This window comes from Trichosurus vulpecula, chromosome 9, assembly GCF_011100635.1.
Source record: "Trichosurus vulpecula isolate mTriVul1 chromosome 9, mTriVul1.pri, whole genome shotgun sequence".
NCBI classification, from domain to species: Eukaryota; Metazoa; Chordata; class Mammalia; order Diprotodontia; family Phalangeridae; genus Trichosurus; species Trichosurus vulpecula.
Window position 1 is genome coordinate 78,045,057 of NC_050581.1, and position 24,850 is coordinate 78,069,906.

At 50.9% G+C, this 24,850-nt stretch overlaps 4 protein-coding genes across 4 annotated transcripts; all 4 read right to left on the bottom strand.

Moving 5' to 3' along the window:
- Positions 1-386: 386 nt before the first annotated feature.
- On the bottom strand, positions 387-5,446 carry TBX6 (T-box transcription factor 6). The gene is made up of 8 exons (XM_036738815.1): positions 4,880-5,446; positions 4,248-4,488; positions 2,937-3,204; positions 2,589-2,735; positions 2,347-2,417; positions 2,166-2,236; positions 1,831-1,993; positions 387-1,175 (listed from the first exon to the last, which is right to left on the bottom strand). The coding sequence occupies exons 1-8, from the start codon at positions 4,995-4,997 to the stop codon at positions 953-955; spliced, it is 1,302 nt and encodes a 433-aa protein (XP_036594710.1). The 5' UTR covers positions 4,998-5,446; the 3' UTR covers positions 387-952.
- A 978-nt stretch (positions 5,447-6,424) lies between these two features.
- Positions 6,425-9,309, bottom strand: YPEL3 (yippee like 3). The gene is made up of 5 exons (XM_036738542.1): positions 8,934-9,309; positions 8,041-8,223; positions 7,904-7,947; positions 7,507-7,615; positions 6,425-6,998 (listed from the first exon to the last, which is right to left on the bottom strand). Exons 2-5 carry the CDS (start codon positions 8,155-8,157, stop codon positions 6,909-6,911), a joined length of 360 nt encoding a protein of 119 aa, XP_036594437.1. The 5' UTR covers positions 8,158-8,223; positions 8,934-9,309; the 3' UTR covers positions 6,425-6,908.
- A 613-nt stretch (positions 9,310-9,922) lies between these two features.
- Positions 9,923-15,301, bottom strand: GDPD3 (glycerophosphodiester phosphodiesterase domain containing 3). Its single transcript, XM_036738117.1, has 10 exons — positions 14,348-15,301; positions 13,736-13,778; positions 13,493-13,628; positions 13,264-13,309; positions 12,808-12,926; positions 12,570-12,659; positions 11,535-11,668; positions 11,244-11,303; positions 11,110-11,161; positions 9,923-10,550 (listed from the first exon to the last, which is right to left on the bottom strand). Exons 1-10 carry the CDS (start codon positions 14,736-14,738, stop codon positions 10,401-10,403), a joined length of 1,221 nt encoding a protein of 406 aa, XP_036594012.1. The 5' UTR covers positions 14,739-15,301; the 3' UTR covers positions 9,923-10,400.
- A 58-nt stretch (positions 15,302-15,359) lies between these two features.
- MAPK3 (mitogen-activated protein kinase 3) lies at positions 15,360-23,046 on the bottom strand. Its single transcript, XM_036738118.1, has 9 exons — positions 22,860-23,046; positions 21,226-21,408; positions 20,097-20,286; positions 18,998-19,114; positions 18,426-18,540; positions 17,789-17,920; positions 17,287-17,396; positions 17,020-17,171; positions 15,360-16,143 (listed from the first exon to the last, which is right to left on the bottom strand). The coding sequence occupies exons 1-8, from the start codon at positions 23,030-23,032 to the stop codon at positions 17,049-17,051; spliced, it is 1,143 nt and encodes a 380-aa protein (XP_036594013.1). The 5' UTR covers positions 23,033-23,046; the 3' UTR covers positions 15,360-16,143; positions 17,020-17,048.
- Between the last annotated feature and the right edge of the window lie 1,804 nt (positions 23,047-24,850).

Sequence of the window (24,850 nt, forward strand, 5' to 3'; positions counted from 1 at the left end):
GCACCCCTATGGGAGATGAGTCAGTAGCTCTAGCTAGCAGTGGTAACTAGTGCTGGGATTTGAATGCAAGCCTGACAGCAAATACATGTTCTGTTCCACCAGATCACATTCTCCTGGTAGTTAGATCAACTGGTGGGCCTTTCTACCTCCCAGCTGATTTCCATTCATTCCTGTGGAGCCCCTCTGGACCTGTTATCTTGAATACCTCTTAGAGCCTGGAAACCTGGTGGCCTATAGGATTTGGAGGCAAACCAAGATAGAACACTTTGAATTAGAATCCTTGGAAATTACAGAACTTCATTTAAGAGGGCTTTGAAATGGCCTTAGGAGGGCAGGAAGCCAACTGCCTCCCAACCTAACAGGAGATGTGTATAACAACACACAAATGACTAAAAAGTTTTATTTTAGGGGAAAAAAAAGCCTGGAGTCCAAAGGTGTTTTGAAAGAATAGTAATTACTGTACATTTGGCAGTGGGGATGAAGACAGTCTGCTCTGCATCCCTGGGAGAGTTTCAGCACATGGAGGTAAGGATATATATATATATGTAGATTGATCAAACAGTAGTGTAGTAAGGTTGAAGGGCTTGGGGTGTACACCCTAGGGGCCCTGTAGGAACTCCTTAACTGGGCTGCCCTTGAAAGTTTCTGGTGGTGGCCCCTGACCTGTCCTTTTGGTGAGGCCCAGTCTCCTGCTGGCCCAGCCCCCACCCTCCATTCACACCCAGGTGAGAGCCCAGGAAGGGGAAGCCAGAGCAGCTGGTCTCCCCCCAAGCCCAACTCCACAGGCTTTGAAGCAGGAGGGGGGTGTGAGCTAAAGCTGAAGTGTGAACTGAGTGGGGGTAGGCTTGGCTGAGATGAAGGAAGCCAAAGCAGCCATTTGGTGTAGGAGGGAGATGGCCCCCAAGAGTCGCATAGGCTCCAGAGAGAAAGGTTATTAGGTGCCTCCTCTAACTTAATAGAGGGGTTTGCTGCTAACATCCAGATAGCCCCCAGGGCCTGCATAGGGGAGAGAGAAAGGCCCCCCTTGGAGGAAGTGAGGGGCAAAGGCTGATGCTGGAGGTGCTGGGGGATATGCAGGACCAGAGCCCCCACTCCCGGGAGACAGTTCTAGAAAGGGTGCCTGGTAAGATGAAGGTCGAGACAATTGATCTGCAGCCTCCGAGAAGGAAGAGGCCCTGAAAAGCAAAAGGAAAGTCAGGTCAGGAAAAGATATTATCAACCTATATTCACATAAGTTTATGTGGTTTACAAAGCTGCTTCCTCACCACATCCCTGTGAGGTAAGGACTGTGCACACTATCATTTCCATTTTATAGATGTAGAAATTGAGGCTCAGAATTTTCCACAAGCACATAACAAGTAATAAGAGCTAGGATTTGAACCCAGGTCTTCTGCCTCCAAGTCCAGAACTCTGTCCAACACACCACCCTGCCTCCGAAGTAGTGCATAGTATTACTTCTGTTTTATAAATGGGATGCGGGGGTCAGGGGGGAGAAGCATGATGGAATGATTAGAAATGAGTAGAAAGAGCACTAATGAACCAGGTTCAGTTTTCAGCTCTGCTACTAACAATCTGTGAAACTTTCAGCATGTCATAACCTCTCTGGGCTTGATTTCCTCATCCGTATTAAATGAGAAACTTAAGTGACTTCTAGAGAGCCTAGATCTCCAACTGCTCTAAATCAACGATCCTCTGAAAGGAAAAGTGATCTGTTGAAAATCAGAGCTAATGAATGAGCGGTAGGATGGTAATTCAAACCTAAGTCCTGATTCTTAATTCCAGATTCTCTACCATGCTGTTTCCCCTCAACCCTCAGGTATCATGTCTCACCTGGTGGGGAGGCTACTGGGAGCCCCATGAAAGGCAGCTGGGTGCAGAAGGTAGGCCTCAGCACTGGGTCCTCCACAAGGAGGTGTGGGTACCTCAGTGGATGAAGAGGCTTGTTCTGGAAGGTCTCCAGCCAATGTGGAGTCACAGGGACCTCCAGGGCCATCTTTGATGAAGATAAGAGGTTAGAAAGAGATGGAGGATAGAGCAAAGAAGGGGTATGGAGTGAGGTTTAAGGGAAAGGTGAGAGTTGGCATAGAGAGAGGAAGGAGGCAGTCAGCCCACCCTGTGTGGAGCACTCTTCTCCCCCTCTCATTGCCCTTTGCAATAGCACTTACCTCCACCATAGGTCTCCATAATGACAGGCTCTGGTCCCCTTAGCTTCCTCTTAACTCTAGCATCCCGTTCCCTGGAGCCCATGGAAGGGGATACGTTCAATATCTCCCTCAAATAATTCCCTAGGTCAGCCAGCCACATGCTCTTCCCCCAGACCCACATCCAGGCCCCTAATACTCCCACCTCTTACAGTTCCTCCCGTTTTCCCGGAACCCCTTAGCAAAGGGATTAGCTGCAATCTTCAGTTGTGTGATCTGGAGGAACATGATCGGAAGGGAAAACCTGGGGTTAATCCAATTGCTCCCCCAAGACAGACCAACCCTCCCTCCTCAAGGCTCGTTGTCAAGGTGAATTGAAACCTCTTTGAAGAACTAGAAGGTTTGGGGTAGCCCCACGGTGTGAGGGAAGTGAGGGGGGAGTCTTACCCGAGGATTCTGGTAGGCTGTTACGGAGATGAATGATGTCTCAGGGAATCGGAAGGAAGCGACACCACCCCAGTGCCGGCTACAGAGCTGGGCAGCTCGAACCAGATGAAGCCGTGGCTGGTACTTGTGCATCGAGTGAAGGATCAGCTGAAGGCACACAGGAACAAAAGGGAGATGGGTGGAACAAAGGGGTCCCCTACTCCCTTGACCTGAAACCTCTAATCTGGCATTCACCCAACCCTGTGGCCCCAGAGCCCAACAAGATCATCTCCACAATGACCTTGTTTTCCCTCCCTCCGACTCCCCCTGGGAATCACTCCTTGTTTCTGCCACCCACTGGAGCCTCACGTGTCCATGTGGATCCAGGGTATTGTTGGTAAGCTTGACTCGGTGGAAGGAGACAGGCTGCCGCATCCAGTGGGCACCAGTGGCTGGGGAGTCTGGGTGGATGTATACTCGGTCTGGGAGGCGTGGCTCCGCCTTGCCACTTGGTTCCCAACGACGGCCTTGCCAACGGTACCGGGCCCCATCCACAGGTACCACATCGAGGAGGAACAAGTAGCGAGCCTCAGGGTCCAGACCAGTCACTGTCACTCGGCAGGCCGGGAACATTCGTCTGGAGGCAGCCAGGGGAGTGGGAATGTTGCTAGGCTGGCCCTCTTTAATTCTGACCACAAGTGGGGAGTCAGAATCACAATGGTCAGTTGTTGGGGAGCAAGGGAGAGATGATTGGGACAGAGCACAGAACACAGGATAGTGGTAGAGGGGGCCTTAGGAATCAACTCCAACCCTTCATTTTAGAGAGAAAGGAAGGCCCAGACTTGCTCTTGGACCTCTGTTAAGAATTAAGGCATTGGAATAGATGCTCATAAAGGAGTTTTTCACCTTTTTGTATGTGTCATGGCCTGTCTATGGCATACTAGTGAAGCCTTAAGGACTTCTCAGAATCATGTTCTTAAATGCATAAAATAAAATACATCATCTTTTTTTCATCCAAGTTCATGAACTCCCTGAAATCTATCCACTGATCACTTGTGGGAAGGAGGAAGCGTCTGTGGACCCCAGGTTAAGAACTCCTGCTCTGAGGTCCTTTCCATTTTTAAATCCCAGGCTCCTGGGTCCAAAGACTTATAGTGAATTTAGGTCAAAGCCAGGATTAGGACCCAGGTTTCGTAAAGCCCCTGTCCATGGCTCTTTTGGCTACCTTATCCTTTCTCAAACTCCATTTTATCTGGGACAGAAGGCAGTGGAGAAAGATGCTCTCCCTCACATGTTGGCAATTGTCCTCTTCCCTCCTAGTTCCTCAGTAGGACCAGTACATAGAGCCTGGTATACAATAAGTACTTAATAAACAGATGTTAATTGATTGATTTAGGCTTTACCTGCCCAAGAATGGAGCATGAAGCATCCATTTAAATTTTTTATCTTAGAGAAGAGGAATCACTATGCTGTAGTAATTTTTAGCCACAGATGAAGTCTAACCCTGAGCACAGATTAATCACACCAATGATTTCAAAATTATATATTTTCTATCACAAGGAAAATTGAAGGGCAGTGTGGATAGCAACACTTCACAGCCCCAAACCAGCTTCTACAGGCAGGCTCAGGCCTCATTGGGGGATAGATCATCTCTTTGGCTCCTTTTGTTCCTTGCCTCACCTCCCAGCCTTGGTGATGATCATTTCTGTTCCCACAGAGTTGAACTCTTTCCACAAATCATGGTTCTCCAGGCTTAGGCTGACTCCTGGGAGCAGGCGGGAGGCCTCAGAAGCTGAGGCAGGGGCAGTTGACTCTCCTCCCAAAGGAGGGGGCAATGGAGGCAAGGGTGGTGGAGCAGCCAGAGGCCGGGGCGCAGCCTCCAGCCCTGAGAGAAAGCAATCTAATTTGGGGGTGTCAAGGTCTAGGGTACAGTGGAAAAAGAGGAGAAAACAATCAGTAAAGGACTGTCTGACCTCATTATGTCCCTTCCCTTCCCCCTACTTCTGTAGACTCCCCTAGAATTTCAGAACATTCAATTTGAACTTTAGGTTCAACCGCTTCATTTTACATATAGAGAAAATGATGCCCAGAGAAAAGAACTGACTTGCCCAAGGTCACACAGCAAGTTAGTAACAGGGCCAAGACTAACAAAGACCCGGCTCCCAGCCAAGAGCTCTTCCTACTGTAACATTACTATACCCTGTCCCCTCCCACCCACCCTCCCCAGCCACACACCCCGCCAAAAAAAATCCTTAGTCCTAGTATCAACCTCCCTCCCAAGTCACGCAGGTCTTTGGACTCTGCCCTCTCACCTGAGTAACGGTACCCCTCTGACAGCCCTGCTGGAAAACCAAGATCCCCTCCAGGCTGGGGGGGCCGAAGCCTGTAGCTGGCCCCCAAGGGGGCGTAGAGCTCTCGGGGATGGTACATGGGGCCGATCCCAGGCCCTTCTTGTCCTGTCCTGTCTGCTCAGCTCTGAGCCACCCGCCCAGGTGATGCCCCCTTTATAGCCCTGGGCTCAGCCCCTTGGCCCCTGGTCACAGCTCCTCCTCCCCCGGGGGCCTTCAAGGCTGGGGGTGCAGGATGTAGGAAAGGGGGGAAAAGTCGGTGTGGGGAGGAGGGGGTCGGCCCATGGGGCCCAGATGGGAATGCCCGGGTTTCCCCCCCCTCCCCAATCCCATCTGTCCAACAAGTCTGTCCACCTCCCTCCCCCTCTCCCGGTCCCCTCCAGCCAGCCCGACGGCTCGGCTTCATTAGCCCAGGCCCCCTACTCCCTAATTACATAATTAACTCCTCGGCCTGATTGATCCCCGGGGGCTTGAGCCAAGACAGCAGTTTGGCGCTTCCTGCCAGCTGTTCGGGGTTCCCACGAGGGAACCTGGGAGAATCTGGGAGGCGGAGCCACGGAGACTCGGGGCGGGGCCATAGGACTTGAGGGCGGGGCCTCGGGTAAGTAGCGGACATCCCTGCCTGACCCCGACCCTGGACCGTAGTCTTCCAATTTCTCCCCTTGCACTGGAGTGGGAGGGTGAAACCCAGAGATCTCCGGGGAAAGGTGTGGCCGAAATCTGAACTCAGCAGTCTAGACTGCCACTTCGGGAAGCAGCCTGTGGACCTTCGAGGGTCCCCGCGGCCACCCCAAGACCCGGAGGGCTGGGAAGCCTCGAGCCATTCCTTAGCCGCCCCACCCCGCACCAGACTACGTTACCCAGGAAGAATCGCACTTGAGCTCTCCGCCCCGCCTTGTTGGGAAGGGCTGGCTCATTCGAACTACAGTTCCCAGGAGGCTCAGCCCAGAAGGAACCTGCATTCTTGCCTAGAATCCGCGCTGCGTTTCTTGGGAGCCGTAGTCTCGACTCCATAGATTCCAAAACACACAACGCAGATATTAACCCGACTGGAGGAGATGCTGTGCGTGCTATATCCCTCTTCCCCCAGAGCCTCTGGTGCTGCTTTTGGGAGATCAAGGCAGGTCGAGAGGAAGGGATAGATTCTGTCCCTGGAGCCTTGACAGTTTTAAAAAAGGACAGGCTGAGGCTTAGTGGGCATAAGATGAGACAAGCAAACGAGCAACTCATTTCCATAGCCCTTTAAAGAGTTTTGCTCACAGCAGCCCTGTAAAGTAGGTAGTGCAAGGAATATCCCCATTTTACAAATAAGGAAGTTCAGGATCACCACACAAGTAATAAATGTCAGAGATGAGCCTGTCTATAGTTGAACGGAGTATGAGTTACTATAGCCTGTTCAAGCTGCTAGATAAGAAAGTGCTTGCAAATCTATGTCTTGCAGTTGGGGGTGCTTGGGTGCAAGAGTCCTTCCCAGAACCCAGAGAGATTCCAAGAAATGAGAGAGGTGAGTGGTATCTCTGGGAGTTTTATTTACAGATGCTACAGACCACGAAGGGGTAAGGAAATCATGAGGAAAGAGTGGCACAGGCTTGAGGTATATAGGCAGGAGGGCAAGGGATGCTGTGGAAAGGAAGCTGGGGAGTTATGTACAACAAAGGGCGTATCTACAGGTGAATCTGGGGTGGGGAGAGGGTTAAAAATGAGATCCAAACCAGCCAGATCATGGGGGGCAGCTGAACAGGGACATTTCTCCCCCTACCCCCCCCAAAAGTCACAGTGCATGCAATAAAATAAAATGTATGTACAAGGGCTTGGGGCCATCCTCCCAACAAAGCCCTGAGGAGAGAGAACTTGCAGTTCCCCAGGGTCCCTGGGGAGGAAGCAAGTAGTTGTTTCTTTCACCAGTGCCCTTCTTCCAGCAGCCTGGCTGGGGTAGGGGCAGCAGAATCATCTTATCAGGGGGAATCATGGGGCTGAGGTTGGAGGTCAGAGGTCAGTCCCAGCCATTGTCCTTGATCATGTGGTTGAGCTCAATGATGTACTTCCCTTCCTTGTATTTCTGACTGCTCTCAAAGGCCTGTTCCTGGAAGGCAGGGAAAAGTCAGTGGGGGGGGGGGGGGTGATTGGGATATTCCTTCTCCTGAAGAGACTGAGGTCAATTTCTGGCTTCCCCAAGCTTCCAGTTTTTTCACCTGTCAAAAGAGGGTTGTAATAACCTAACCTACCTACCTCACACACACAGTGTGCTTGTGAGAATCAAACGAGATAACAAATGTGAAACAGCTTTGAAATAGTTCAGGACTGTATAAATATATTTATTTAAAAAAAATAAAAGGGAGACCTGATAAAGTAGCTGAGAACACTCATGGCCTTAGTTCTGGAAGGGACCTTAGAGGTGATGTAGTTTATCCCTCATTTTACATATGAGAAAACTGTGGCCCTGAGAGAGCAGCTTGCCCAATGCTACAGGTAGTAAGTGGCAGAGCCATAACTTGAGTCCAGGTCTTCAAACTCCAAACCCACTGCTTTTCACAGAACCTGGGGTCTGACTATTCTTTTAGAACCATGGGAGGGTCACAGGTCACACTCACATATTTCCAGCCCAGGGTGGTCTTGCAGCTTTCACAGTGGATATCAGCCACAGCATGGAGCCCAGTTAGTAGCACACGCTCTTCAGCTGGCCCGCAACCCACGTTTACCCTGTGGGGTAGGTCACCAGGCTGTCACAAATGAGACTAGTCCCTCAGGGGACTCTGGGCCTCAAACATCACCCCACCCCAAGTCTAGGGTCCAATTTCCCTGCTATGGAATAATCTAGGGTCTCAAGTCCCAGATGAGTTACAATCCCACCTGACCCTTCATTGGCTACAAGAAAGTACAGATTCAAAGAGGAGGTCACAGTCCACTAGAGGTTGTAAGATTGCCCCAAGAACCTTCACACACCAACCCTGAAGGGAATCCCTCCAGAGAGGAAGCTCTGATACTCACACAGAGTTAAAGAGGTAGGCACGGCCCTGGCTGCCCTGAAAGGACTGTAGAAAAGGAAGAGTCACAAGTCACTGTCATTTCTGGGGGCTCTCAAGTTCCCTCCCAGTAGAGCTTTCCCCAATTCTTAGGCAGGTTACCTTGGAGATGAGGTCATCATGGTTGGCCAGGTGTGCCCGACAGTGAGCACAGCTATACCTTCGGTGACAGTCATCCAGATAAGCTTGGAAGGTTTTGGGCTTAGAGATCCGAACCATGGTGGGGGCTGGGGGCAGTGGCCCCACGCGGGGAGGGGACCACGGTGAGCAAAGGGAGCCCAGAGCCTAGAAGATCATGAAGAAGCATCAGGAGCATTTCCCTCATCTCCTACACTAAAGTTCTCTATCTTCTATACACAGGTTCTCTTTGCCTCCCAGAACCAAACACATCCCAGCATCTCATATGGCTGGTGTCCGACTTCTCCCCAGAGCTAGGGCTGTCTCAGCTTTTAAGACTTGGCTGTTGTCTCTGCCTTCCCTAGAGCCAGGTTGCCTCCCTGGGGGAGGAATGTTGCTCAGCCTGGGTTCAGTCAAAGCATCGATTTGACTCACTGCCTTGAGAGACATCAAGTTGCATCACAGGGGAAACTGAGGCTGGAAGGAGTGACTCAGCCGCCCAGCTCCTCCACCCGGGCCCAAACAATCTAGTGTACTCTGGAAGCTAGGCCAAAACTCAAGATAAGAGAGGGAGCCCCGAAAGGGAAGAATAAGCTGGAGAGGGGCCGTTGGGGGGAAGTAGTCTGGCTTTGTAAAAACTGCGCAGCTGGGGAGGGGGAGGGGAAGGTGTGCACAGGTCCGGAGCTACAGGGGAGGGCGCCCCAGGAGTCTGGGTCTTTCAGGGGGAAGACTCTGGCCTCGGGATGGCCCCAGCCTGTCCAGGAGAGGGAGGGGGAGGGCTGCAGAGGGGAGGGCGCCTGGAAGCTTGGGGTTTGGGGGCTAGGAGCGCAGGCATCGCTCAGGGAACCCACGGGCGCTCCGATAGTGCTGGGCCTCACCTAGGTGCGCGGAGGGGCCCGGTCCTCCGGGGTCTGGGGTCGGGTGGCGGGGCGCTCCGGAGCCGGGGCGCTGTCCCCACGCCCGGGGTTCGCAGCCGCGACTTGTTTACACCGAGACCAGCTGCTGCCGCTGTGAGCTCTCCCCCCTCCCTCCCTGCACTCTCCCGGCGACCGCCGCGGCCAATCAGGGCGCTCTATGCAAATGAACAGGGAAGCGTCACGCATCCGGGAGCGTTCGAGCCCCCTGCCCTCGCCTCTCTCTGGTAGCGACCGGAGCCGACGGATTGTCGCCTCCGGAAATGCGGCGGAGTCTGGGGCTGGGTGAGGGCGGTGGGCGCGTAGGGCGCTAAGGACGCCGACCCTCTGAAAACAAAGGAGCTCGGAGCCCGGGCGGGGTCTCGCCGCGCTCCGCCCCCTCCCCGCCCGCCGTAGCCGCAGCTGTCCCGGGCGCCCGGCCTCCTCGGCACGGTAACAAAGTTTCCCTGCCCGCCCCTAAGGCCGAGGAGCCTGCGCTTTGACTGCCTTCCCCCGCGGGTCACCATCCCAGGCTTGGAGCTGTCCGTCCAGCCTTCGAGACCCTACGGGGGGGGGGGGGGGAACGGGGCGGCTCCGGCTCCCGAAAGCTGCGGCCCCGGGGCTCGCTTCGGAAGGAATCCGGCGTCTCAGGTTTCCCGGGGACGCCAGTCGTTAGCGTGGGAGCCCTGCCACGGACCGTGAGAGGCAGATGCCGTACTGTACTTCCCAGCCCAGTGGGACCACTTCCCCCACCCCCATCCCTCGTCTCCAGCCTCGGCCTGCCCTCTCGTGGTATCCTACCTGGAAGAAAGTATTGCTTCCTCCACTGGGCTGAGCCACAAAGGCTGGGAGTGGCAGCAGAAAGTACATTTGCTCCGAGGGTCAGGAATGTGGCCAGACCAGAAGCCCAGGACTCTCTCCTCCCTTTTCTCATGCCTTCATCCCCAGCCCCCTCCTCAATAAACACATTTGACTCAGTAAGAAAACTTTTATTGGGGAATAGAGATGAAAGGCAGCAGAGTGGGAGAATTGTGCTGGTGAAGGGAAGTGTTTTAAGGGAGATCTTGAAAACCTGCATGATCTGATGCAGGGCAAAATCAGCAGAATTAGAGATAAGTGTATAGATCACAAAAGAAGGGAAACGAAAAATTTAAAGATTCTAATCAATGGTGAAATGTCCCATTGTGACTGAAGGGAACTCAATTTTGAAATATATTTCTTGCCTCTCAGCAATGTTAAAAGACCAAAGGAACAAAAGAAGGCATACATTTTCAGATATAGCCCCAGCTGATATAAATCAACTTTTTGCTTGACTGCTAGGGAGATCTTTATTGCTGTGTGGCCGGAGAATCAATCACTGGAAAGTGACAGTGATGTATTCAAACAGTTCTTCAACAAACCATTTAAAAAGAAAAAAAATGTAGAGATCCTTGACCCAGTTAGCTCTTTGAGTCACCTGTCCGAATTGCTCTGGTTAGGTTCCTGCGGATGGTTGTCCAGATAATGTCGAAGGGCAGTAGGGTAATCTGTCATGACCCCTGTGGCTCCCAGCCTGTAGGCCACTTCAAAATCTGATTCCTCATTAAGGCACCAAAATACCACCTGAAGAGTAGATAAAGTTAGGAAAGTGCTTGGTTCTCCGGGCTTCTCAAGTGTGGGACCCTCTGCTTATCTAAATTCCACCCATTCCTTCCACCTCCTCCATAAAGACCTCTACCTCCCTAAAGCCTCCTCTGAACTCCTATAGTATTTCTATCTACCTATACCACCAGACAATGTTAACATATTTTCATCTTTTCACATGTGTGACATGAGCTCCTGGGTGTAGGGAGTGACAGCCATGGTGTGGTAGAACAACAGGACTTACAATGAGACCTGGGTTGAGGACTCCAGCTCAGACACTTACTAGATGTTTGACTTTGGCCAGTCGGTCTGACCTCTTTAAATCTTAGGTTCCTAATCCAGTAAAATTGGGATAGTAATACTTAATACTATGAATCTTACAGAAGTGTTCTGAGGAAAATGCTTCGAAAACTGTAAAGCATTATGGAAACTGAAAGTGCTTTTTTGCTTCCTCTCTCCCCCTTAGCAAAACTAACACAGGGCTGAGGAGACATGATGTATTCTGAAATATCTGTGGACGAGTAATGATTAAACTCACTTGTATCCCTCTTTCTTCAAGATGCCTGATCAGACTTTTCCTCATGATCAGCCTGAGGGAAGAAAGAAGCAATATTATTAGACAAGGGAGGTCAAGGGGCCCCAGTAATGCCCAGCCCTCCTTGCCCATCTCACCTCTTAGTTAAGGCTGCTGCCAATCTATTCACAGCAGGGCAGGAAAATGGGAAGTAGGTCCTAGTTCAAAGGATAGAATCAGATCAGCCAATTAGGCCTGGCTTTGAGATACTGCTTAATGTCTTCTTCCCTGGTACTATCACCCCATGACTGTAACTCTTCTCATTACTGACTGACAGTGATCATAAAGGAGAGGGGGAAAGAGATGTCCCAGAGACCCCCTGACCCTTTGCTTCCTATGCCCCTGCGTCCGTTCCCCAAGACCAGGGCCCAGCCTAACAGCCCCATTACCTGTTGATGATGGTGGGCAGGAAGCAAAGCAGGAATCTCTCAGGGATGGAGAAGAATGGCAACAGTCCTCCATAGTACATCAACAGCAACCAAATGACTCGGGTCACAGTGAAGGAAGTGGGCATTTCTGGATTCTAAGGGAGCCAGGAGGATCAGTGTCAGGGGGGAGGAGAGGAAAAGCAGAGCCAAAGTCTATCTGAAGTAGAATGGCGGGCAGGGCTCTCCAGAGAAGAGCCGCTGAGTTTGAGAGTCAGGAGTCTGGGGGAGCAGAATGCTCCAGAAATAAACCCCAATTATGTCATCTCTGGCCTGGGGTTCAAGACCCTCCATAATCTGGCCCCAACATGATTTCCTGTTTAATAGCCTGGTTGTTGTTCCCCAACATACAGCCCTCCAATCCAGATAAGCCAGAGTCTTCAATGTGCCCCCTTCAGATGTCATGCTAACTTCCTTTGCTTCCTCTACCTGGAATGCCCTTCTCTGTCTGTCAAAATAAAATGTTAGAGTAGTAAGAGACCTTCAAGATTCTCTAGTCCAACCCACTCATTAGAATGGATGAGAAAACAGGACTGAAGAAATGTCTTTTTACTATGACTACCAGGCTAGCAAGTGGCAGTCAGAATTCTAACCCCAAATCTTTCTGACTCCAAGCCACCTTTAAAGGTCCAGCTCAACAACTCCTCACTTGATGAAATCTTCCCTAACTCTCCACCCCACAGACAGCAAAAGTCCTTTTTCCTATGAGGCCGCTCAGGATCCATACATGCTACTGACACCTACAAAAAACCTAAAGGCCAAGGAAAGGAATGAAACCTCAGAAGCAGCTGGAAAACAAACCCAATCAATATCACATGGTGTCTCCTGAAGGAGACAGAAGCCCTCTGAAGAGGGACTTTACTTTCAGGACTAGCAGACAGCATGGTATTTCATGGGTGATGGAACAGATGGTAGGGGTCTGGGGTAGTGAGTGGGAGAGCAAGGGAATATTAGGAAGTGGGACAGACAAGGCAGTCCAGAGCAGAATGGGCCACTTACAGCTGCATGGCATTTCTTCATGACAGAGTTCTTTTCAGAAGCCCAGATGGTTATTTCACTTCTGCCAAAGTTCTTGACCATGGTGGCTATCTGAGGGTATGGGGAAAAGTCAGAGGGGCTTTCCTGGCTCCTAAATCATCCTCAGTCCCCAGCTCTCCCCACTGAGAGGTCAGTTTACCCAGCTCTTTAGTTTCTCTTCCCCTGTCCCCCCCAACTGCCTTCAACCCCTCAGCCTTACCTTGTTAATAAGCTCCTCATCTTCCACTTTCACTTCCACAGACATGGGTGTTTGGGGGAACCTCTGGAAAACATCTTCTAGCCGAATCATCTTTCGGTCTGATCCTCGTGCAAACTGGCCTAGAGTCAATGGAGAGGAGAAAGGAGGTACAGAGAAGAGACTGGAGGTCAGAGAGGAGATGGGAGGTCACTAAACAGATTGAAGATTTGAGAGGGGAATGTGAAAGAAAAGAGTAAAGGCCATAGTAAAAGGGAAGGTTGAGGTCACAGAAAATCAGATATGTGTCTAGGAAAGAGGGCAAAGTGGAAAGACTCCCTCTTTCCCATCACACAGACTAAGGAACCTGAGCTTTCTTACTTCTTCCTCCCTTCCCTATAGCTGCTCCCAGGGAAGGCCAGGGGTCATAGTAACTTTCATAGCAACTTGCCCCCAATCCAAGGCCCCTCAGTATCTCACCTGGGGAGAAGTACACTTCCAACTCCTCCCTGTAAAGTGGCAGGTCCTGGAGGGAGCGTAGGAGAGAAAGGGTTGATATCATGGGGGAACCAGGCTGGCAGAGAATGAAGGGGCAAAGATTTGCGGGACTTTGGCATGTGTTTGGGTGTTAAGGCTGGGGTCCTTAAGGAGATTCTCGGGGAATATTGGGAAGTCTTAAATGTGGGGAAGGACTTAGGGGAACCTGCACCTCATAGTCCACATCCTGAATATTCTTGTCTAAGTCACATTGTCGATAGAGGTTCTCATCATGGGAGACAACCACCTGGCCATCCCGGGTCAGCTGGCAGTCCAGCTCAAAGAGGTCTGATCGTTGGGCCATGGAACTGTGGGAATGAAAGAGGACAGGTCACTTTTGACCCAACACCTGTGGGGCATGGGGCCTAAGGAGGAAATACTGGGATCAGAGATCAAAGGAGAGGGACAGACTCACTTCTCAAGAGCCTCCATGGTATTCTCCAGCCGTTCCCCAGAACCTGTGTTAAGGAATGAGATGGAAGTCCATGCTCTCTTCAGTTCCAGCTTTTCTTTCAACCTCATTCCATTCCTCTGCACCTCTTTGTTCTCTCTGTCCCTCTAATCAGTACCTGGTCTTCTCTCTTTTCTCCATGCCACTCCTCCATCCTCTAATTTCTTCTTTTCCCTTCTCTAGAACCTGTTTCTTCTTTCTCCAATTCCATTCCCAAGTACTTGTCTCTTCTCCCTAGTCCTAGCCTTTTCCCCAACCCTATTCCCCAGAGCCAGTATCCACTTCCCAATCCCATTCCTTTCAATCTGCCTCCCTGCCCAATCCTCTCCCTACCATACACTTAAGACCTGTCTCTTCTCCTCTTCTTCTATCCCATCCACTGTTTACAGTGTTGTCACACTCAAACAGAAAAGGATCCCTGGTAGCCACATACTGACTTAATTTTAAAATGTAATCTTTTATTCCATTTCTTCCACACACCCCAGAACCTCTCACCTTTCTCCAAGCCTCCCTTTCCATTCTTGTCTCCTGATCCCAAACTCATAGCTGTCTATCCCTTGGAAGCAATGTCCTCACCCGCTCTGTGGGCAGCAAGTTGGCAGCAGAAGGCAGGGTTCCAGGGAACATGGAGAAGTCGGGGCCATCGAAGGAAGAAGAGGGAGAGCAGAGTATAGCCCCCCAGGGCAGGGAGGGCATAGTAGAGAAAGGAGCTCATGGAAGAGGCTGATATCAGAGGATGAGGCGTGAGGGTCTCTGGCTCCTGTAGTCTGGGCTTCCACTTGGCTGCCTCTCCAGCTCCTTTTCTGGCTACACAAGGTTCCCTCTTCAGCAGAAGGCTACCTCTGCCTTTGCTTCTGCAGCTCCACCACGCCCCTAGGACTTGCTGAGCCTGCCACTGGCAGGAGGCCCAGCCGGTAGGGCAGGAGCCAGGGCGGGACATCCAGGGACCTGGACAGCCCCGGGCCATGTCCCCACCCCCAACCAGCCTCGGGCATTTTCCATCCCTAGGGACAGAGCAGAGCAGGAACAGGAAAGCCCACTCTAGCACCCCTGCTGGCGCCCCTAGCTGATCTAAAGGCAACTGCTATCTTCCAGCTAGGAGTGCTGAGAACTCCCTTCCTCCTCTCCCCTGGGTGCTCAGGGCCAGGGTGAACCCATTACCCTCCGGGCAGCCATAGGGTGTGAGAGCGTTTGGGAAACCCCTGAATCACCCCCATTCCAGTTAGACAGGAAACAGAAAGTGTGAGAGGAGAGTGGGGACTTAATGGGGAAAATGAGCCCACTCTTCTTTCAGTACAAAGTCCCCTCCTTTGGATCTTCCAAACCTCCCCTACCCCACCCTAGGCCCAACCTGTACCCATTCAGGTATGCTGGAAGTGGGGGAAGGGAGTCATCTGGCTGGCTGAGGTCAAAGATCTCTGGAGTTGGGTGGGGCTGAGGCGGGTTCTGGTTAGGCCCTCTCAACCTCCTCACCACCCTGAACCCTCCAGAAGTGACCTAGGGCTAGTCGACTCCAAGGAAGGTCCAGAAGGTGATGGTGATGAAGCCCTTAGAAAATGGCAGCAAACAGAGACACAGAGGCAGGGTATCCTGATACACATCTATATTATTTATATATTAGATACAGATGCTGGGAGATAGTGGTATGGCCTCCCCTACCATACCGCAGGGTTGGCTGGCCAGCCCTTCCCTCCCACACACATACATACACACACACAAGCAGCAGGGGCATCCCTTCCAGGAAGGGTGAGCGGGCAATGGGGTTAAACGTGGCAGCTTCAGGGGCACAGCCCAGGGTCTGAAGAAAAGGACCCCAGTTCCTCCCTCCAGACCTTTTTCATTCTCCCCAATCTGAAAACTAGCCCTTGAGAATCAGGAATGTTCCACAGAGGTTAGAGAAGATCTGGGGGAAGTGTCAATCATGTGAAAGAGCCAGAACTCTTTCAACTCACTCCCCACTCACCCTTACCAAACACATTCTTCAAGGTGCCTTGTAGGGATTAAGAGGTTGAGAAGCAACACTAGCCCTTGAGAAAAGGAGCATGTGAAAGGACTGGGGCAAAGCAGCCTTGGGCTCCCTAGGCCAGACTGAAGTGGGGAGGGGAGTGAAGGCTTCTGGGGCAGTGGTGAGCCAGCCAGGGGAGCAAAGGTTTGGTCCAGAACCCCCAGCTGCAGAAGGGGCCATGGTTTCTGCCTGAAGTAAAGGGGGATGAAAGGCTGTCTCTGAGATAAAGCATGTTAGGACAGAGGGGCCCAGACAGCCCCACCCCACACACACCCATCCATCCCCTGCCTGGAATGGGGGGCCAGGGTGTGAGTGGCATCCAGTTTCAAACAGTCCAGCAGGAAAAGGGGCAGATGGAATTCAGACTCTGGATGGAAAAAGAGACGCCAAGACCCAAATTCAGAGATTTATAAAGAGGGAGAAGGAACCTGAGATCAAAAGATCATAAGAAAGAGGCAGGGAACTGATTAGCCAAAGATGGCTGAATAGTTGGTCTGAATAACAGGGGACAGGGAAGGTTGGCTTGGGCTTCAGGGCATGTGTAGGCATGTTAACCTCCTCCCCAAATATTTATATCCCCCTCCTTGGGGTTGAAGGAGCCAAGAAGTGTGGCTGTACCACTATTATTCAGACTTGAGGAAAAGGGATTACTGGAGGGATGCCCCTTTGGTGCAAAGGCCTCTCCAGACAATCTCTTTCTGGAAGCTACTTTGCAGTTCCAAACTCCTAGGAGGCCAAGGAACATAAACTGGAGGTATCCTGAAGGGAGAAACACTGTCCCTATTGGGACAGACTGAGTAATAGAAGAGAAGTTGATAGGGGGACCCAAGCAAACTTAGCCCCAGGAAACCTTGGCTTTTCCATCCCATAAGGCCAGACAGACAGAAGAGGGGTGATTAAGGTGGAAAAGCCTAGCAGAAGCAGGTTGGGAGGAGGAGGGGAGGGTCTTGCTGGGGCAAGCAAACGTAGGACAAGAGATAGAGATGTAAAGGTACGTTGGAATAGGTGTTTACTTAGAGGAGCGTGCAGGTATGGGTTTGTGTACACATGGGGTGGAGGAGGGAATGTATTTGTATACATATAGGTGCATACTCATAAGCCTTTGTGTGCCAGGTGTTTGTAGGCACGTTTGTGTATGTATGTATTCACATACAGCATCTTTACGGTAATGGGGCTGTAGGCGGGTGTTTGCACACAGGGTGTTGCATGGGTATAAACACATAAATGGATCAGAAGCACTTACCAGGTCCTCATGAGGATAGGGTCCCTGTTTCAGGGGGCTCCTGGGGCTCCAGGTTGGAATCGGGCTGTCTCTTGGAAGATGAGCTCCTTCAGTCGTTCCTTTGGCAGGTCATCCAGCTCCATGTCAAAGGTAAAGGGTTCTTCTGCCACTGGCTGGGAAAAGAAAGGGCAGGGGAAGATTAAGGTTAGAGACCTCAGAGATGTCCTTCTAAGAACTCTGCTTTTTCCCACCCTCCCACCCTGATTTGATCCCAGCCCCTGGTCCCACCTCATCAGTTGGATCATAGTACTGCTCCAAGTAGGGATGGGCCAGGGCATCCTCCACTGTGATTCGCTTGTTGGGGTTAAAGGTCAACATCCGGTCCAGCAGGTCCAGGGCTGGGTGAGGTCATGGATCAGAGGCATGGACCCCACAAATCTTTGCCTCATGAGTCAGGGTGGGCATGAGGGATGGGTAGGAGGGAAAGGTATACTAGATTCTTTTCTCCCCCCCCCCATATTTAAAAACCCCCTTTAAATTTAGATAGTGGAGCTGGGGGCACAAACTCTATTGGGCAGGAAGAGATCCACTACTAAAGCTGTTCTCCTTTAGCTAGTGGAACTAGGATATGGAAATACCCCTTACCTCTACTCTGATCCCCTATGTGGATTGAAATCCTAATCCTATACTGCCCCCAGCCTCATGTTTCCTCTGGATCTTCTCCACAGCCAAATTTTCCCACTCTTCTTATTTATAAGTTATCTATCCCATTTCTTTCCCTCCCCCTCACCTTTGGGGTCTGCTTTGGGAAACAGCTTGACCCAGGGCACCTTAGGCTTGGATGGAAGGGACTGTAGGTAGTTCCGAGCCTTCATGTTGATGATACAGTTCAGGTCATCCTGGGATGGAGAACCCAGGATACCTAGGAACAAAGAAAAGTTCATAACAAGATATGGGAAGGAAATCAAGGAGACAAGGGATCATTGTTGATATTCATCTTCCCCGGGAAACTAGCTCAGAAGTACCTCATCCTAACTAATAAAGAGAATCTGGGTAGTCTAGAAGCTGAAAACCAGAACATCCTTGCTCTAGCAAACAGTACTAAACTTACTCTAGGGAAGACAGCATTGTATAATAGAAAGAACACTGGATTTGGAGTCATAAGACCTGGGTTTGAAGCATGACTCTGCCATTTACTAGTTGTGTGACCTTGTATAAGTCATGTTACTACCTCTTTGGGATTTTGGCTCTTTACCTGTTTAAAAAAAAAAAGTTGGACTAGAGGGTGTCTAAGTCCTGTGATACACTTCCATAGCCAACCCACTCTGAAAATGCCCCCCCCCCATTCTAGCTATTGGCTCAAAGGGCCCCTACCAATCCATCTTGCCAGCCTACCCCTCACCCCTACCCCACCACCACCTGTTCACCTAGAATGTGGTTCAGCTGGTCCAGGTAGTGCTTTCCAGGGAAGATGGGCCGATTGGAGAGCATTTCTGCGAGGATACAGCCCACAGACCAGATATCGATGGATTTAGTATAGCCCTAATATGAGGGGAAATAACAGGTAGCCAGGGGGCTATCCCAAACAGGCAGCTTCTCTGGTCAGCTCTTGTCCCTGCACTACTACTCCTTCCTTCCAGCCCCTCTGCTCCAGCAGGGCCTACTGAAGGGAAAGGGGCTCTCAAATGAGCCTGGGGTGCTCTTGTCTTTACCTCTCTGAGTTAACAGAACTGGTACTTGCTGACAGAGTTGGCCAATTCTTCTTTTCTGTCCCCACCATATAAATGCCCATAATTGTAACTTGGAATCAGGAGATATGAAAATAACCAATCTTGTCCCCTCCTCTTCATAGTGGTCTGGATGAAATGCACCTTCACCTATGACCACTAAACAGTCTCAATGTCCCTTTTCTATGGCTTCTTACACCTTTCCTCCAGTACCTTTACTTGGGAGCTGAAGAGACTTTCTGGAAGGCCTGGGGACAGCTTCACCTCCTTACCTTGGAATTGAGCATGATCTCTGGTGCTCTATACCAGCGGGTAGCCACATACTCTGTCAGAAAGCCTGTGTGATCATGCTCAGGGTCCGCAATTCGGGCCAGGCCAAAGTCACAGATCTTAAGAGAAAAAAACAAAACAAAAACCACTGCATTTTCAGTCAATGGTATCCTATCATGTGTATAAAAAATACAAATTTATTAGATGCACATACAATGCCATTATCTAGCCCCAACTCAGCCTATTTCTCACTGTTCCCCAATACAAACTTTCAACTCCAGACAAACTGGTCCTATTTACTGTCCCCTGGACATGCCTTTTGTAGTCTTTCTCCATGCTTTTGTGTATTCTCCTTGTTTATAATTCTTTCCCAGGGTAATGACCTAAATGTTATCTTTTCAAGGCCCAGGTTGCCTCCCTTTACGACTAAACTGAACTTATCTCTATCAACAACTTTAAGAGTATTTACTGTCTGAAATGGCCAATGTTTCCCAAACTAATATGACCCAAGAATATTTCTGCAACTGAAATATGCTGACAGTACCCATAAATGCTAGTCAGGGGATATAAACTACATCAGGAATAAAGGAGGTTGGGAAAAATCTGGAATAAAACAAAGGAAATTAAAACTATTTTCATTCCCCCTCCCCCCAATTGCTACATGCAATGAGTATTTGTTGATACAGACGTAACCTCATATTTACATTAGAAGGGAAGAATAAAAGCTTTTTTTCCACAGGAACGCTATTCACCAGTGTTCTATTAGGTATGTATTTCATGTGTCTCATTCCGTCTTCTCAAACAGATTAAGTTTATGGAGGATCATGTCTTATACCACTATTTATCCTCTGCTAGCAAAAAGATCTTAAACATAATAGGTACTTAATTTGTAGAAGATAATGATGAAAAAATGTAAGAGAGAGGAAGAGCCACTTGGGGAGAGAGGAAAGACTTTACGGTCACAGATAATGATGAGCAGCTTGGAGGTCGTGCTCCTTGACACATAGGTTGGAAGTGGTGTCCATCGAGTGCATATGGGGTAGAGTGGGGTGAGGTGGGAGAAGGAAGAGAAGTGATGGTTTCTAATCTCTGCCTTCTCACCTTGAGGTCACAAGTGGTGTTAATGAGCAGGTTGGAGGGTTTGAGGTCCCGATGGAGCACATTGGCTGAGTGGATATATTTGAGGCCCCGTAGGATTTGGTACAGGAAGTAGCAGACATGGTCATTACTCAGCTGCTGGCTCTTGAGCAGCTTATACAAGTCTGTTTCCATCAGGTCCTGAACAATGTAGCTGAAGAAGCCATAGAGGAGTTCCCCCCCACTCCAACCAGGAAGTGGGGGAACCGATAGGAACTAGAGTTAAGGAGAATAACAGGCTGATGCCATAGTCAATAACCCGGTTAGGCCAACCAGAGGGCCCCTTCATTTAGTCTTTTTCTGACATTTTTTAGAATGGCCTGGACCCCACTGAACAGTTATTTTTACAGTATAAATCTGTACACATGGGGAATGGTGGGAGGGAGGGGGTTGACAGGGTTTCACTTGAAGTTGAGAACAGTTGAAGGAGGAAATAAAGGCAAGAAAACTGAAAAAGACAGCAGAGAGGAAAAAGAGAATGAGAATACTCTCCAAAAAACTGAGCAAGGTCCAAGGATCTTCCTGTTGTGAAGGTACCTGAGCTGTGAGGGGGAAAGTTCAAGAGAAGGTGGCTATAAGCCCCCATCTGTTTGACAGGAGAAAAGGGAGGGGTTAGAAGGAAAATAGGCAACGTATAGGTTTATGTGGGGCTTCACAGGCTCTGTTTCGGAGACTCATTGAAGGAGTCAGTCTATAAACATCAATTAAACCCTTCAGAGGTCATCTAGTTCAGTATCTCATTTTATAAGAAGTGAAGCCCAGGGAAGGCAAATAATGTGCCCAACATGGGATTAACATCTGGATCTACTAATTTATAGGGGGTAGCTGAGTGACACAGTGGATACAGTGCTAGGCCTGAAGACACAAGACTCATCTTCCTGAGTTCGAATCCGGCCTCAGACACTTACTTGCTGTGTGACCCTGGCCAAGTTGCTTAACTCTGTTTGCCTCAGTTCCTCATCTGAAAAAGGCCATATTCTCTCTTTTCTTCTGGGGAATGGAGTTGAGAAAGGAGTAGAAGACAGGGAAGGGAAAAAAAAGCCATGTAGAGCCTGACCCCAGGGCCAGGGTTGGATAAAGGGGTTAAGGATACACATCCCTCATGGCCTCCAGTGTGGGTGCTCGAAGGATGTCACGGATGCCGATGACATTTTCGTGGTGGCAGCGAAGCAGGATCTGAATCTCCCGTAGGGTGCGCTGGCAATATGTCTGGTGCTCAAATGGGCTGATCTTTTTGATGGCTACCCGGGCCTTCCGCACGTGGTCAAAGGCAGAGCTATCGGGGCAGAGGGCAAAGGATCCATCCTGGATCACAGCTGGAGGAGAGGCGTGCCTCAGGGGGAAGGGGACAAAATGCTGACAGAACTGGGGAGGGGGGGTGAAGTTTGGAGGAGCAGTAGAGCCTAGAGGTTAGGGGCACATCGGCACAGCAAACTGAGAGCCTAGGCCACAGAGCTCCACCCAAGCCTTGGGCTAGGGGTTGGGAAGAGGGAGGGGAGGATGGGGGAGTGGGTCAAGGGAGAACTCTGACCAGGCAGTAAACAATGCTGGCTCCTTCCGGCCTCTAGTGCCTGAAGCCTCCTGGGAGTGGGCTGGGGACCAGCCAACCCAAGCTCTGACTTCACTCCAGGAAGAGACCACTGACTCTCCCCCCCTCCCCACCTCTCAACCTAAACTCCAACTGTTAGGACCCCTCATCTCTCTTCCTACTGTAGGGCTGTCAGACATACCCAGAAGTCCAAAAGGGGATGAGGAGGGTAAGGAGAAAACAGGAAATAAAGAGAAAATGGGTCAGGAAGTCCTCAAGCCAGGCTTCTTATACGGAGATGGGGCCTAGAGGGAAGGGTGTCAAAGGGCCACGGGGTGGGGGGGGGGGAAGGAGGGAAGTTGAAGGACTGAGGGAGGGGTTGAGAATGGAGGAAATTGATCTAGACAGGGTCCAGGTCCACAGGAGAGGCCTGTCCCACCGAAGGGAAGGGCTGGAGCGGAGGGTGATGTCCGCAGAATCGCAGCAGAGATGCGGACACAGCCATGTACCTTCTCCCAGATGACCCTGCCCAGCCCCGCACCACAAGCCTCCCCTCACCCCAAGTCTGTGGGTAACGCACACCTCCCCACGCAGATTCGCCTTCTTCCAGACTTCCCCAACTTCTCTAGCAACCAGCCCCTTCCCAACTCTCGGACAGTCCAGTGCCCCCTCCCCCACCCTCAGCACATCCCTGGAGACCCCTCCCTTCCTAGGATCCTCCTAAGGGCCCCCTCCCTCAGAACATCCCTGGAGATCCCTTCCCTTCCTAGAAACTGCCTCAGGACCCCCTCCCCTCCCTCGGAACATCCCCTCGGCCCCGTTCTCTTCCTCTGAACGCCCCCCACCTTCTCCCTTTCCCTCCCTCCTAACATCCCTGGACACCTTCTCCTCCCTTAGAACATCCCCGGAGTCCCCTCCTCAACCTCGGAACGTGCCCCCCCCCCTCCCCGCACCCTATCCCTCTTCCCTCCTTCTGAACATCCCTAGATGCCCCTCCCCTTCCTAAGAACATCCCTAGAGACCCCTCCCCTTCCTCAGATCGTACCCTGGGCCCCCTCCCTTCCCTAAGAATATCCCTGGAGATCCCTCCCCTCCTTCGGAACTTCCCCAGGGCCCTCTCCCCTCCCTGAACATCCCGGGAGCCCCTTCCTTTTTTCAGGACACCTCTGGAGCCCCCTCCCCCGGCCCCCGCCCCATACCTGACCATGCCGTACGCCCCCTCCCCAATGTACTGCAGTTCTGTGTAGCGCGGTCCCACGTCAAACGGCTGGCCCTTCACCATCTCCACCTTGCCCGGGACCCCCGGGCCGGACCCGTCAACTCCCCGGGGCTCCCCGCCCCCTCCCCCCTCAGCCGCCACCGCCGCCGCCATCTCCACTCCCCTCCCTCCCCGCGGCTCCGCCCGGGGTCCCGCCTAGGCGCGCGCCGGTCCCGCCCTCCGTGTCGTCACCCCGCCACGCAGGCCCCGCCCCCGATAAGGCCCCGCCCCCTCGGCTCTCAAGCCTGCAGGCTCGACGCATGCGCTCGCGCGACCTGCGCTCCACCCCTCTGCGCGGGCTGCCACCCCCACCCATAGGCTGGAACCTCCTGGGAGCGATATCCAGGGCTTGGTATCCCCACGCCCTGGCCTGGGAGGCTGAGTCTTGAGCTCGCACTGAGAGCTCGCTCCTCGGCCTTGGGCAAGTCGGCCTCCTATCGTTGTCTCTTCCTGGGTGAGGGCCATGGGGCGAGGCCCTCCTGGGCAGTAAAACTGCGTAAAGCGCCTTCACAACCACAACTGCAAGGCCGTCCTTCACCCAAAGCCACGTTTAGGCCTCCACTTACGGGGAGAGCCTGGGGGGGAGTCAGGTTCCAGTCCCTGCTTTGGACAGCCTGGGTCCAGCGCCCTCTGTAAAATGTTGGTCTAGGCTCCACTCCGTAAGCCCTCGTCCCACTCCAAAGCCATGATCCATGATACTCCGGTGAAATGTTTTTGTTAACCAGTGTGACCACAGCCGCCGGGGGAGGTCCACCAAGTTCATCTTTGGAAGGACGGCTTTTTTTCCATAAATAAAAAATGAATGGGTATCTGGCAAAAAAAAAAAAATTCCCTCCCAGTCAGTCAGTAAACATTTATTAATCGCCAGGTGCTGTGCAAAATACTGGAGGCAAAAGATATTCCCTGCCCTCAAAGAAAGAGCTCACGATCTAGACACTGCGAACAAACGCAAAGGAACAAACCAGCTCCAAAGGAGTAAATAAGAAGTGATTCTGAATGTGTGAATCTTATTCCCAGCTTTCCATTAATCTTTCCTAGAAGCTCTTTTTAATATTCTGGAAGTCTTCCTCTATCTATACATTGAAAACAGTATACAATAGGGGAGAGTTATAAAAACATCAGCAGGGCTTCAGTAAATGATTTTTTTTTCCCTCAAATGACTAGGAACAAAATTTTCTTCTTGTGTTAAAGCAGGGACTGTGCAAAATGGAACTTTGTGACTCCAGAATCCCTCATAATTTGCTTCTAGATCAGATACACTAATTCAGGGTGGCATGGCTCATATACTAATTTAATAGATCCCAGAGGAACATGCAACAGGCCTGGAAGGGTCTGGGTTTAGCCCTTGCTAATTTGATAAGCCTTTTTTTTCAAACTAACTTCTCGATGCAATTACAAGAGACTAGTGACTCAATTAAGTACTAGATAGAGATCTGTTAGGAGCCATGGGTGGGGGTTATAGTACTAGCATAGGGAAGTTTGTTCTATGACAGCTTGTCACGTAAAACTACAATTATTTTGCCCCATGCAGTGTTTGTAAAAATCATTTTTTAGTGGCTATGATTGATATTTCCCGGCACAAACTTCCACATAGGAGGCAACTGATTCAGCCTATTAAATCAGTCATCAAATTGGAGCTGGAAAGAATCTTAGAGATTAAGTTAATTTCAACAAACATTAAGCATCTACTATATATGACGGCATTGTTCTGGGTGCTGGGGTTGCAAAGACAAAAACAGAACAGTCACTGCCCTAAGTAAACTTGGGTTTAACTGGATGTATATGAAAAGTATATGTAAATACAAGGCAATATTCAGGAAAGTGGCTTGGATCACTGAGCTGAGCCTTAAAGGAAGCTAAGGATTTTAAAAAGAAATGAACAAGAGGTCTGGAAACACATAGAATCCTTCCAGCCGGTACAAGTGCAGAGCC

Excerpts from the sequence above, each read along its gene's own strand:
- TBX6 (XM_036738815.1), bottom strand. The coding sequence starts at position 4,997 with ATGTACCATCCCCGAGAGCTCTACGCCCCCTTGGGGGCCAGCTACAGG. Across the intron at positions 2,736-2,936 it reads CCCTGGATCCACATGGACAC|CTGATCCTTCACTCGATGCA; the intron begins GTGAGGCTCCAG and ends GTGTGCCTTCAG. Across the intron at positions 1,176-1,830 it reads CCCAGTAGCCTCCCCACCAG|GGCCTCTTCCTTCTCGGAGG; the intron begins GTGAGACATGAT and ends TTTGCTTTTCAG.
- YPEL3 (XM_036738542.1), bottom strand. The coding sequence starts at position 8,157 with ATGGTTCGGATCTCTAAGCCCAAAACCTTCCAAGCTTATCTGGATGAC. Across the intron at positions 7,616-7,903 it reads GCCTACCTCTTTAACTCTGT|GGTAAACGTGGGTTGCGGGC; the intron begins GTGAGTATCAGA and ends CCTACCCCACAG. Across the intron at positions 6,999-7,506 it reads CCACCCTGGGCTGGAAATAT|GAACAGGCCTTTGAGAGCAG; the intron begins GTGAGTGTGACC and ends CCTGCCTTCCAG.
- GDPD3 (XM_036738117.1), bottom strand. The coding sequence starts at position 14,738 with ATGGCCCGGGGCTGTCCAGGTCCCTGGATGTCCCGCCCTGGCTCCTGC. Across the intron at positions 11,669-12,569 it reads TGAAGAAATGCCATGCAGCT|AATCCAGAAATGCCCACTTC; the intron begins GTAAGTGGCCCA and ends TGGCTCCCTTAG. Across the intron at positions 11,162-11,243 it reads GCAGCAGCCTTAACTAAGAG|GCTGATCATGAGGAAAAGTC; the intron begins GTGAGATGGGCA and ends TTCTTCCCTCAG.
- MAPK3 (XM_036738118.1), bottom strand. The coding sequence starts at position 23,032 with ATGGCGGCGGCGGTGGCGGCTGAGGGGGGAGGGGGCGGGGAGCCCCGG. Across the intron at positions 21,409-22,859 it reads GGGGCGTACGGCATGGTCAG|CTCTGCCTTTGACCACGTGC; the intron begins GTATGGGGCGGG and ends CTGCCCCGATAG. Across the intron at positions 20,287-21,225 it reads CTGGAGGCCATGAGGGATGT|CTACATTGTTCAGGACCTGA; the intron begins GTATCCTTAACC and ends TGGCTTCTTCAG.